Source organism: Chanodichthys erythropterus, chromosome 12, assembly GCF_024489055.1.
Source record: "Chanodichthys erythropterus isolate Z2021 chromosome 12, ASM2448905v1, whole genome shotgun sequence".
Lineage (NCBI taxonomy): Eukaryota > Metazoa > Chordata > Actinopteri > Cypriniformes > Xenocyprididae > Chanodichthys > Chanodichthys erythropterus.
In genome coordinates, this window is record NC_090232.1 from 16,789,194 (window position 1) to 16,802,075 (window position 12,882).

The following is a 12,882-nucleotide window of genomic DNA, read 5'->3' on the forward strand; positions in this document are numbered from 1 at the left end:
TTTTTTTTTATATTGCACTGGAATATAATGGTTGATTGCCACATACATACATGCACACATACACACACACAAACAAACATTCACACGAAATAAGAACAGGGTGCAAACATTACACTGCACAGCAAAAGTGCATTTATCCGTAGCCTTTCAATGGGCTGTTCAGTGCTTGCTGGGGAACTGTCAATCTAATGCCTGAATGCCAATCAAATCTAACTTAAGAGAGGTTTGTTGGAGTCATTGCCATTTTAAAAACACCAAAACAACAGCAGGGAGTGTCTATTAAAAAACAGTGACCCAAAACTTCTCTGTCCATAAAGTAAAAGCCAGTCATGATAGCTGTAAGAACCAGAAAAGGAGGCATCTCAGCTATTCTTTTGAGCTGTTTAATGTTTTGATCATTTAGGTTGTTTGATCAGTTCTAGTGAGAAAGACCAAGATCATATCTCCAAGATCTTATCAGGTAAAGAAACTACAGTGCCCTGAAAAAAACCCTACCCCGTCCTAGGATTATGACAGAGGTGATATTTACAGGAGGAGCTTGACAGCAGAACTGGTGATGACAGTTGAGTGTTTATAAAGACTAGACCCTGTATCCTCACTGGCACAGTTATTGGTTGTTGCTTGTGTTGGTGAGGTTGTCCTGGTCAGGGGAGGGGCTGTTTATACCCAGACTCCTGAGGAGATCTCTGAGTTTGGATACAGTCTGCTGCAGCTCGGTCTGTTCCTTCTGGAGAGTCTTTACCTCCGACTGTAGCTCAGACTCTCGATTCACCAGGCCGTCCACACGAGTCTCCAGAAATCTGATCTTAGCGTGGGCAACCTGATGGGAGGAAGATAATGACCTTTAAGTCAATTGCAATGTAAAAAATAAACAAAGTATAAAATATTCAGGAAGAATTTTTTCAAGGAAACTATTTACACTACATCTAATGCTGAATTTAAACAGCTGAAACAAAACGACACACAAAACAAAACCCAAAGAAAATATTTTGAACGCTGAGTATAAAAAGATGCACCATTTCACTTTGAATCTTGATTATGTCAATGCTGAAAATTCAGATAATGTGCGAGTCTTTAATCTACGTAAATGCAAATATATAACAGGATTCTGCTTGTGTTAACATGAGCTACCTGTAGCTCCTCTAGGAGGTCTAAGTTTTGCTGTCGGAGGCTTCCATTGGTCTTCTCCAACTGGGCAACTCGCTGTGATTGGCTGAGAGTGGAGGGACCATCCAAGAGCTCGTCCTGAAGAACATGATATTCCACCTCATAAGCCTGCAGCTGCTTACTGATATCCATCTCTGACACCTTCACAGAGACATGTACAAATATACAAGATGAGCATGTCAAAGCATGTATATTTATGTGTGTGTATGTGTGTGTGCGGCGCGTGTGTGTGCATACAAATGTCAGTTATATGATGGGGGGGGGGGTCTAAAAAAACTTCATCCAACATCCAAAAATAACAAAATGAAAACATATAGTGTGTGTGTGAGAGAGAGAGAGAGAGAGAGAGAGCTCTTTGCAACCGCCGTTTTAGAGTCTCATAAATTTCTAGAAAGTGTAGGGTGCTCATACACACTTCTTTGACATCAAACAGAGATTATCTCAGTGATCCTATAATGGGAGTCATTTATATGGCAGTGGAACTTCATTATTTATTTAACAAAAACTAGGCCAAAATGGAAAAGCCATGGTTGACAAACTAAGGACACCCTTATTTTTACCTTAGGAGTTAAGAGGGTAAGTAACAATCAGGCACTGCTAATCAAATACCTTTGATTAATCGATCATCAGCAAGTGTGATGACCTCTATGAAAGCAGAAGTTTTGGCTGTTTGCTGGTCTGGAGCCTTCAGGTGTGTGTTAACACAATGCCCAGGACGAAAGACATCAGCAATGATCTTAGAGAAGCAATTGTTGCTGCCATCAATCTGGGAAGGGTTATACGCCCATTTCCAAACAATTTGAAGTCCATTATTCTACAGTAAGGAAGAATATTCACAAGTGGAAAACATTCAAGACAGACACCAATCTTCCAAGAAATTCACCACAAGATCAGACCATGTAATGCTCAGAGAAACAGACTGTAGAGTCTGAGGTGTAGTTCTTGGTGCAGACAGCCCAAGAACTACACCTCAGTTAACATGTTAAATGTTCAAGTTCATGACAGTACAATTACAAAAAGGACTGGACAAGTATGGCATGTTTGGATGGGTTTACAGGAGAAAACATGGCAGGGATTTGCAAAGTTGCATCTGAACAAACCACAAGTCCAAAGTGGAGATGCCATAATGCACAGCACGAAGTTTGGTGAAAACTAAACACAGCATATCAGCACAAACACCTCATCCCAAAAGTCAAGCATGCTGGTGGAGGGGTGATGATTTGGGCTTGTTTTGTAGCCACGGGCATCTCTCAGTCATCGGGTCGACCGTGAACTCCTCTGTATACCAAAGGATTCTAGAATCAAATGTGAGGCCATCTGTCTGACAACTAAAGCTTGGCCAACTGCAAATGGACAATGATCTGCAGATCACCAGCAAATTTACACCAGAATGGCTAAAGAAAAGAAAAAAATAAAGGTGTTGCAATGGGCCAGTCAAGTCCAGACCTCATCCTGACTGAAATGCTGTGGTGAGGGCTGTGCACAGACGAATACCCCCAAACCTCAATAAACTGGAGCAACATTGTAAAGAAGAATAGGCCAAAATTCTTCCAGAATGATGTTAAAGACTGATAAAGTCATACAGAAAATGATTACTTCAAGTTATTGCTGCTAAAAGTGGATCTGTAAGCAATTTGTTCATAGGGTGTCCTTAGTTTTTCACCCATGGCTTTTCCATTTTGGCCTCGTTTTTGTTGAATTTATAAATAATGACACTGTGTGATATGTCATGTGTTATTGTTCATCTGAGGTTTATTTTCCAAATTTTAAGACCTGCCAAGGACCAGATGATTTTTTATTATGATACGGAAAACCATGGAATTCAATAGGAATTCAATAATGTCCTAACTTTTTCATATGACTCTATGTATGTGTATATATATATATATATATATATATATATATATATATATATATATATATATATATATATATATATATATATATATATATATATATATATACACACACACACACACACACACACACACAGTGGGTACGGAAAGTATTCAGACCCCCTTAAATTTTTCTTTGTTATATTGCAGCCATTTGATAAAATCATTTAAGTTCATTTTTTTCCTCATTAATGTACACACAGCACCCCATATTGACAGAAAAACACAGAATTGTTGACATTTTTGCAGATTTATTAAAAAAGAAAAACTGATATCACATGGTCCTAAGTATTCAGACCCTTTGCTCAGTATTTAGTAGAAGCACCCTTTTGATCTAATACAGCCATGAGTCTTTTTGGGAAAGATGCAACAAGTTTTTCACACCTGGATTTGGGGATCCTCTGCCATTCCTCCTTGCAGATCCTCTCCAGTTCTGTCAGGTTGGATGGTAAACGTTGGTGGACAGCCATTTTTAGGTCTCTCCAGAGATGCTCAATTGGGTTTAAGTCAGGGCTCTGGCTGGGCCATTCAAGAACAGTCACAGAGTTGTTGTGAAGCCGCTCCATTATTTTAGAGTCATTGTCTTGTTGGAAGGTAAACATTGAGCCCCGTCTGAGGTCCTGAGCACTCTGGAGAAGGTTTTCGTCCAGGATATCCCTGTACTTGGCCGCATTCATCTTTCCCTCGATTGCAACCAGTCGTCCTGTCCCTGCAGCTGAAAAACATCCCCACAGCATGATGCTGCCACCACCATGCTTCACTGTTGGGACTGTATTGGACAGGTGATGAGCAGTGCCTGGTTTTCTCCACACATACCGCTTAGAATTAAGGCCAAAAAGTTCTATCTTGGTCTCATCAGACCAGAGAATCTTATTTCTCACCATCTTGGAGTCCTTCAAGTGTTTTTTAGCAAACTCCATGCGGGCTTTCATGTGTCTTGCACTGAGGAGAGGCTTCCGTCGGGCCACTCTGCCATAAAGCCCCGACTAGTGGAGGGCTGCAGTGATGGTTGACTTTCTACAACTTTCTCCCATCTCCCGACTGCATCTCTGGAGCTCAGCCACAGTGATCTTTGGGTTCTTCTTTACCTCTCTCACCAAGGCTCTTCTCCCCTGATAGCTCAGTTTGGCTGGACGGCCAGCTCTAGGAAGGGTTCTGGTCATCCCAAACGTCTTCCATTTAAGGATTATGGAGGCCACTGTGCTCTTAGGAACCTTAAGTGCAGCAGACTTTTTTTTGTAACCTTGGCCAGATCTGTGCCTTTGCCACAATTCTGTCTCTGAACTCTTCAGGCAGTTCCTTTGACCTCATGATTCTCATTTGCTCTGACATGCACTGTGAGCTGTAAGGTCACAGGTGTGTGGCTTTCCTGATCAAGTCCAATCAGTATAATCAAACACAGCTGGACTCGAAGGTGTAGAACCATCTCAAGGATGATCAGAAGAAATGGACAGCACCTGAGTTAAATATATGAGTGTCACAGCAAAGGGTCTGCATACTTAGGACCATGTGATATTTCATTTTTTTTTTTAAATAAATCTGCAAAAATGTCAACAATTCTGTGTTTTTATGTCAATATGGGGTGCTGTGTGTACATTAATGAGAAAAAAAAAAAATTAACAAATGATTTTAGCATATGGCTTCAATATAACAAAGAGTGGGGGGGTCTGAATACTTTCCTGAATACAAGGGGGTCTGAATACTTTCCGTACCCACTGTGTGTGTGTGTGTGTATATATTATATATACACACACACATAATTTAGTGTAGAAATTTTAAATATAATTTTAAAAATAAATTGTAATATGTTTAAAAAGATTCTCATTCTATACCTAGATTTTGATTAGTTAAAATTTAAATTCATCATCAAAATCATCATTATCCTCTACGTTACAGGGAAAGATATTAATACGATAAAGGTGTAAATTTCAGTCTGTTCCTCACATAGCAATCATATGGCTTTGGAAGACGTAATATAGCACACAGGCCACATTAACCACTTTTACAGGTTGTTTGATTTATGTGTGTCTACTCTAGAATGTATTTACCAACCCCTATAATAAAAAAAACCCCATAAAAATGTAGAAACCTGCTTGCTTATTGAATACGAGTGAATGACATATTGCACAATGCTTTTCACATTTGTTCATTTTGTTACACTTGTTTTACTTAATTTTCTTGCTGCTAAATCTATTCATTGTACGTGGTTGGGCATGATTTAAAATATTCAAGAGACAGGACAGCACTCCTGATAATTGTCTTGCATGAAACGCCTTTTCATGTAAAAATTATTTCAGACATAAACACACACACACACACACAGAGCAACACCCATACTTTACTAACTCCATCTATTATTTGTGCCAAATTCATGATGAAACTAGTACTTATGCAAAACCACATATGAAGATGAACACAGGACACACCCAAGCACGAGTATGTGTTGATTGTATAGGGAAAGACACACGTATATTGGTGTCACCACAAAAGCACAAAACGAATCCACACCCAAATGTGCCGCTACCTTGACACTTAGCGAAAGTAAGCATGTGTATTTATATGAGTAATACATCTATTTGGAATGCAGGTATGGTGGTGAAGGCGTGCAAGTTAACTCTGACACAGATATTACCTGATTGATTGTTTTTTCCATTTGCACAAGGCCGAGATTGGGTAAAGTTGTTTTGATGAACTCGACAATTGACTCTAAATTGTCATGCTGGAGAATTAGAGGCTTGTGGCTGCCAAGAAGACTCAAGGCAACCTTAAAGATGACCTCTGATCCCTGAAGGAACAGCATATCTGGAAAATATAAAATCAATAAATACTGTTCAGTTCAAGGAATCCATTTGAAGGCATCTATGCTTGACTGCAACAAAACATAACATAACATAACATAACATAACATAACATAACATAACATAACATAACATAACATAACATAACATAACATAACATAACATAACATAACATAACATAACATAACATAACATAACATAACATACACCACTAAAGTTCAGTCGTCTATAAAAACAGCGTGCCTGATAAATATATTAGGGATGCACCAATTCTTCACCATTTTGTCAAAACAAACAAACAAACAATAAAATAAAACTATCATTTAAAAAATGAAGAATTGCTAAACAGTTTTATTAAATTAATTTTGTGTTTATAAATGAACTTAAAATTAATGTTAAAGGGGAAATTTAAATAAAATAGGAAAAATAAGCATAAACAATTAATAATATCCAATATGCAGAGGGCAATTTTTGCCTCAACGTCATTTCTTAAAAACGTTTAATGCGCACCTAGACATGGATTATCCAGGTAGCCAGTGGAATGGGTGGGGAAAAAAAGGTCAAAAACATAAATTTAGCTTATTTAACTACTTGTTTACATTATCATAGTTTTAACCTTGTAATAATTTGTATTTTTCTGTTGTGTAAAATAGCTTATTAAGAAAAAAACATCATGCATATTTTTGAACCGTCATATTTAGCTAAATTATTAATGTGTGTAAAATGAAATATGTAAACTTATGACCATAACAGTTGACATATATTCTATTATTTTTATATTACTTTATTCTTTATTGTATCTACTTTAATACAGTTTTTGCCTAAGAGTAGAAGAAATCTGCAACTAAAAATCTCCAGTAGATTTGTTGAGAGCTGTGTTTGCACTGTATGTGTGTGTGAAGACAAAACATTGTAAACAGAAATGTGTACGTTAACGTGCGTAAAATGAGATGAGTGGTTCAAGATGGTATACGATGGTTCAACTGATTACCCTTGGAAAGAGCTATGTGAGTTTGTGTGCCACAAGGTCAGTGACATTCAGCCTTGTAATCACACCACACACACTGTCACGGAATTGTGGCAAAGCAAAACAAAGTTAGCGCCAGTCGCTAAGCACCAGCGATTGTGATTATCATGCATAATTAACTTCAGCTTTCCCATAAAAGATAAAGAGAGATTGCAAAGAAAGATAAAGAAGCAAAGGATTTTCAGCTCTTTGAAATGATAAATGGAGAAGGGCAGCTAATCAAATCAAATGAATCCTCAAGAATAATTTTATTCAGCAACAAATATATATATGTAAAAATGTATTTCTGTATGTATATATATATAGGGTGTGTACAGGGTGCGATTTGTGAAAAAAACAGAGGGGGGATATTTTGAAACTTTTTTTTTTTTTGAAAATTTGTTAACCACAGTGGAGCTGTATACTATTTTTGGCAGCTGTTACAGAAACATTTTTACAAAAAATTTTAAGTATTAGATAGTTTAGATATTTGCAACACTACAATGACACTAATAATTCTGATAGAAATGCAAAATCAATCGGTAGTTATTAATAGAATAATGAGAAACAAACATTTATATTCATTCGCGTTTGGTCCCATTTATATTTTGATCACAGTGCATACACATGAAACTTTTATTCCAAAAGTGCGCACTGGGCCGTACGCAGGGTTTCATAATTACAGAGGTCAGAAAATGTAGTTTGCTAGGGGGGTACCTGGGCATGGTCCCCCGAGAAAATTTAGATTTCCTTAGTGTACATATGTGCATTCTTAAGTTGTTTTAAGGCCAACAATAGCTTTAAAACCATGTCAACAAATACATGCATGCACAGTTTTAAGGCAGCTTTAATCGCATGTTTGGTAATTTCATGACTTAACTTACAACAGAACAATGACGGTCATTGCTTGTAGTTTCTTTTGAGCTTTATTTACGCTATAATAAAGTAATTATGCAAAGCGCGCCGGCGCATTTGCGCATGCAGTTCTTGGGTGCATGCTACGAGCACAGTATAACGGCAGACTGGACAGTCGTGCTAATTTTTCTAAGTTTTACCGACAAGTCTGACAACATCTCATCTGACCGCAGTTTACTGTTCAAGTGAAGCTCCCTCGTCGTAATATGCACCTTTTCCACGCTCGCTTGACTTGCGCCTGGTGCTGAGGCGAAGCCAGAATGCGCGTCTGAAATGTGTCCCATTGTGGTCGTAAAGAGACAGTTCTATATAAACGCAGTGTTTTACTTGGCGATTTTTTGATTTTTGGTATATTATATGCTCTGTTGGTGGTTTGTGGAGTAACATCACCCGGGGGGATATTTTTTTATCCCCACCAGGCAGGGATACATAGACCAGAATGTATTCTAGATTCCCTACTTGTAAAGTAAAACATTTCAAAAGTTGTTTTTTTTAATTTTGATGATTAGAGCGTACAGCTCATAAAGTCCAAAATCCAGTATCTCAAAATATTAAAATATTTCCTAAGATCAATCAAAAAATGGATTTTCAAAACAGAAAAGTTCAAGTTCTTTAAAGTATGTTCATTTGTGCACTCAATACTTGGTTGGCAGCACATATTACAGCAAATGACTTGCTACTAGCACAAATTACAGCATCAGTGAAGTGTGGCATGGAAGTGATCAGCCTGTGGCACTGCTGAGGCATTATTGAGCCTTCAGATCATCTGTATATTGTTGGATCGACTGTTTCTCATCTTTCTCTTGAAAATATCCCATAGATTCAGGGGTCAGGCATGTTGGCTGGCCAATAAAACACAGTAATATCATGGTCAGCAAACCACTTGGAAGTGGTTTTTGCACTGTGGCCAGGTGAAAAAGTCCTGCTGTAAAAGGAAATCAGCACCTCCATAAATCTTGTCAGCAGATGGAAGCATAAAGTGCTCCAAAATCTCCTGGAAGATGGCTGCATTGACTTTGCACTTGATAAAACACAATGGACCAGCACCAGCAGATGTCACAGCCCCCCAAATCATTACTAACTTCAGAAAGTTCCCACTAGACTTCAAGCAGCTTGGAATCTGTGGCTCTCCAATCTTCCTTCAGACTCTGGGACCATGATTTCAACATGAAATGCAAAATTTACTTTTATCTGAAAATAGGACTTTCGACCACTGTTCACTGTCCAGTTCTTTTTCTCCTTAGCCCAGGTAAGATGCTTCTGATGTTGTTTCTGTTTCAGAAGTGGCTTGGTAGTCCTTTTCCTGAAGATGTCCGAGTGTTGTGACTCTTGATGCGCTGACTCCGGCTTCATTTGACTCATTGTGAAGCTCTCCCAAGTGTTTGAATCGGCTTTACTTGACAGTATTCTCAAGCTTGTGGTCATCCCTGTTGCTTGTGCACCTTTGCCTACCCAATTTCTTCCTTCAAGTCAACTTTGCATTTAATATGCTTTGATACATCACTCTGTAAACAGCCACCACATTCAGTAATGACCATCTTTGACTTACTCTCTTTGTGGAGGGTGTCAATGATTGTCTCCTGGACTATTGCCAAGTCAGCAGTCTTCCCCATTAGTGTGGTTTCAAAGAACAAGAGATACCCGGAATTTATACTGTAGGGATGGTCATTTATTGAAACTCAAATGTAAATATTCTAATATTTTGAGATACTGGATTCTTGACTTTCATGAGCTGTATGCTCTAATCAACAAATAAAAAAAAAAAAAAAAAAAAAAAAAACTTTTAAATGTTTTACTTTACATGTAGGGAATCTAGTATAAATGAAAGTTTCATTTTTAAAATAATTTACATGAACTTTACATGAAAAAAATGAACTTTTTCACGATATTCTAATTATATGACCAGCACCTGTATATGTATATATATATATATATATATATATATATATATATATATATATATATATATATATATATATATATATATATATATATATATATATATTTTTTTTTTTTTTTTTTTTTTTTCAAGGTTGTATGATCAATCAAGGTTGAATAGTGTTCCTCGAGAGCCAGAGTTGAGAAATCCTGATGCAGACAGTAATTGTACTATAGCAGAACAGTGTTTCACTGTTCTAAAACTGTAAATTTCACATTTTTTTCTGAACTTTCTGATTAAATCTCATTTCATACAGCAAAATATACAGGTGGAATAAAAAAAAAAAAACAAATACAGTTTTATTTCTGTTCAGATTGCAATTGCTTTTTCAAATGTAATATATAAAAATGCATCATAAAAATACAAATTATTAGAAGTTTAAAACTATGATAATGTAAACAAGTATTTAAAAGGGGTCCTATTATGCCCTTTTACAAAGTCTTGATTTTGTTTTTGGTGTGTACTAGAATAGATTTTCATGCACGACTATTCAAAAAAACGCATTTTACGAATTTTTTTTTTAAATATTTTACATTATTGCAGCAATTCACCTCTCTTCCCAGTCTGTCTCAAATGCACTGTTTAGTTCCTGTTTTGAAGAAGCCCGTCCATCCAAAATATGAAATGTGCTCTGATTGGTTAGCTGGCCCAGTTTCTTCTGATTGGCGAACAGCTCAGAATGTGTTCAATTTTGCAATACCAATTTGAGCCTGATTCAAACCCTGTGACCGGTTACGAACAAGACGATTGTGCAGAACCTTTGCAAGTACGGATTTATAGAATTTTACAAGAGTTGTAATTTCCCTAAAGATCAGTGAACATTCTTACAAAAGCGAGAGCCCCATAGCAAAACAACACTGTAAATGTAGCTAGCAGTCTAGTGGAGCCATTACATGTTGTGATCCATAAACAACTTTTTGTCCCAACAAAGTGGGAACTGCTGCATTTGTGAGTAGTCGGCATTGTACTCTCTTAGGTTCTGGAAGCTGTTCTCCATAAAATGTGCAGCACTCAGATAAACATTGGGGTTATAAAGTTCAGGAAGAGTGTTAAAAATAATTTTAACAACAAGTTCGTTCACCTAGGACAAAAGAATGGGGTTTTGGAACCAGGGTGGAAAAAAACAGCATCTCTTCAACATGGCAACAACATGCTACTAAAGCAGCTCTTCTTCTTTGTCTTCTCTAGCACAGCTCAACCAGGCCTCATCACTTTTTTTCTGAATTTCGTGGGTGGGGTTTAGCCATAAATGAGTGATATTGTGACTTCATAAGATCCGGAAGAAGCGTGTTGTAGTCTCAACGAGCAGTTTGTTGTAGTTCTTAAAAAGTGTTTTCTGTGAATATCTCCCTTTGTAAGGGACTTTAAGCTTTGTAACCTTGCAGATCTTTTTTATGCTCAAACAATAACATTACGCACTAACTAATGTGAAAAGGGAAAAGCAAAATAGGACCCCTTTAAATAAACAAAATTTGTGTTTTTGACCTTTTTCCCTACCCATTTCACTAGCTACCCGGCAGTGTTATTTTTGTATTATTTATGCTAATATATCTATTACATTATCTATTAATATTTTGAATTAGCTTTTATTTTTATATTTTCAGTTTTCATTTTAAATTTAGTTTAAGTTTTAATAAATCATATTATGTGCTTTTGTCACAGTTTTTGTAATATTTATGTTCAGCTTTAATTTTTTTTTTTTTTTAGCATTTTCAGTTATAAACATTTTTGTACTTCAACTACAAAATATAAAAATAATTTTATTACAGTTAGTTGCAAAGGCAACATTTTAAATTTTGTTACATTTTTAAAGTACAAGTTCATGAAGTACATAAGTCATTAATTTAATTTTTATAATCTAAAATGTTATAATCTAATATAATTTTTTCATCTAAAATTTTATCTAAACTTTATTTAAATTAATGAAAATAATTTGTAATAGTTTTAGTTAAAAATAAAATCATTACTGTGATTCCTTACAAAAATAACAGCACAATAAACCACATGACTTAAGATATCATCCATGTCTGTAGCTCAAACAGGGCGTATTATGCACAAAAGATTAATACTTCAGTAAATGGATTTTGTGAAAGTATGTGCAATAGCAGGCACCACTTAAAAGAGACAAAGAAAGTAAAAAACAGATGCTAAAATTCTTCCCCAACCTGTAAAACCACCCTTTAAGATGAAAACTGATGCCAGCTAGCAACATTTCATTAATATTTCTCTGTAGACAGGCTTTGTTTGTGTACGTGCAGATATATATGTGTACCTGACTGTGTATGGTAACGAGAAAAGAGAGAGAATGCGCTGTTGTGTATGTGTTCCACAGTATCCTTCGAGACAACAAAAGAATGCCAAACATGTAGACCATCTTCATAAACACTTCTATGGAAATTGAAAGAATGGCAATGCGTCACTATCTACCACTGTGGCATCTGATCTGCCTGCTGATATCTCCTGACGTGCTTTCGTTTTAACTTTTTACTTCAATAAAAGATGCTTTTTATCTGTGACTGGTGTGTCTTTGGCAGTTAAACATCTGATCTGGTAACAAAACCCATAGATTGCAGGTTGTACGCAATTCATGAACTACAACCATCGTGCCCTTGAGCAAGGAACTTCTCCAAAGGGACTGTCCCAGTTTTAAATAATTCTGCTTAATGTATAATTATAAAAACAATTGTGGTAATGTGTAATCTCAGGAACTTATTTACATTGGAAAAGTGTGTGTTGAGAGTGTGTGCGCGTAAGTGTGAGTAAGGATGTGTGCATTCACCGAACACTCGAGCCACGAATCCAAGTGGGAAATGTGAGGCAAAGGCAGTGAGGAACCAAGGAGCGGCGTACAGACTGGGCCCGATCTCGTACTGTTCTAGATGAGTGTGCAGATCTCTGTGATAGTCGTGCAACAGACGAGACAGCTGATACATCTGAATCTAAGAAAGAGAGAATTCACAAGACAGAAGTCAGTAGAATATACTGTGTGTATATACATTAAACTATATTTACACACAAAAACAATCTCTCTTCATCAAACAAACATTAAGAACCATGATGGTTACCATGGTGGTGCTATTAATTACATGCAGGGCCTGACATTAACACCTGCGAACCCACTGAATGCGGGTGAATTTCATCACTGGCATGTAACGCCATCAC

General features: G+C 36.7%; 1 protein-coding gene across 3 annotated transcripts in view; it reads right to left on the minus strand.

Moving 5' to 3' along the window:
* Positions 1–279: 279 nt before the first annotated feature.
* tbc1d1 (TBC1 (tre-2/USP6, BUB2, cdc16) domain family, member 1) overlaps positions 280–12,882 on the minus strand; it is an 80,405-nt gene continuing 67,802 nt past the window's right edge. For all 3 annotated transcript variants that reach the window (XM_067402881.1, XM_067402882.1, XM_067402883.1), the window contains 4 exons: positions 12,500–12,659; positions 5,695–5,864; positions 1,132–1,308; positions 280–820 (listed from right to left, as the gene is read on the minus strand). In XM_067402881.1, coding sequence (XP_067258982.1) covers positions 608–820; positions 1,132–1,308; positions 5,695–5,864; positions 12,500–12,659 — 720 coding nt within the window. In that variant the 3' untranslated portion in view covers positions 280–607. The remainder of the gene's footprint in view (positions 821–1,131; positions 1,309–5,694; positions 5,865–12,499; positions 12,660–12,882) is intronic.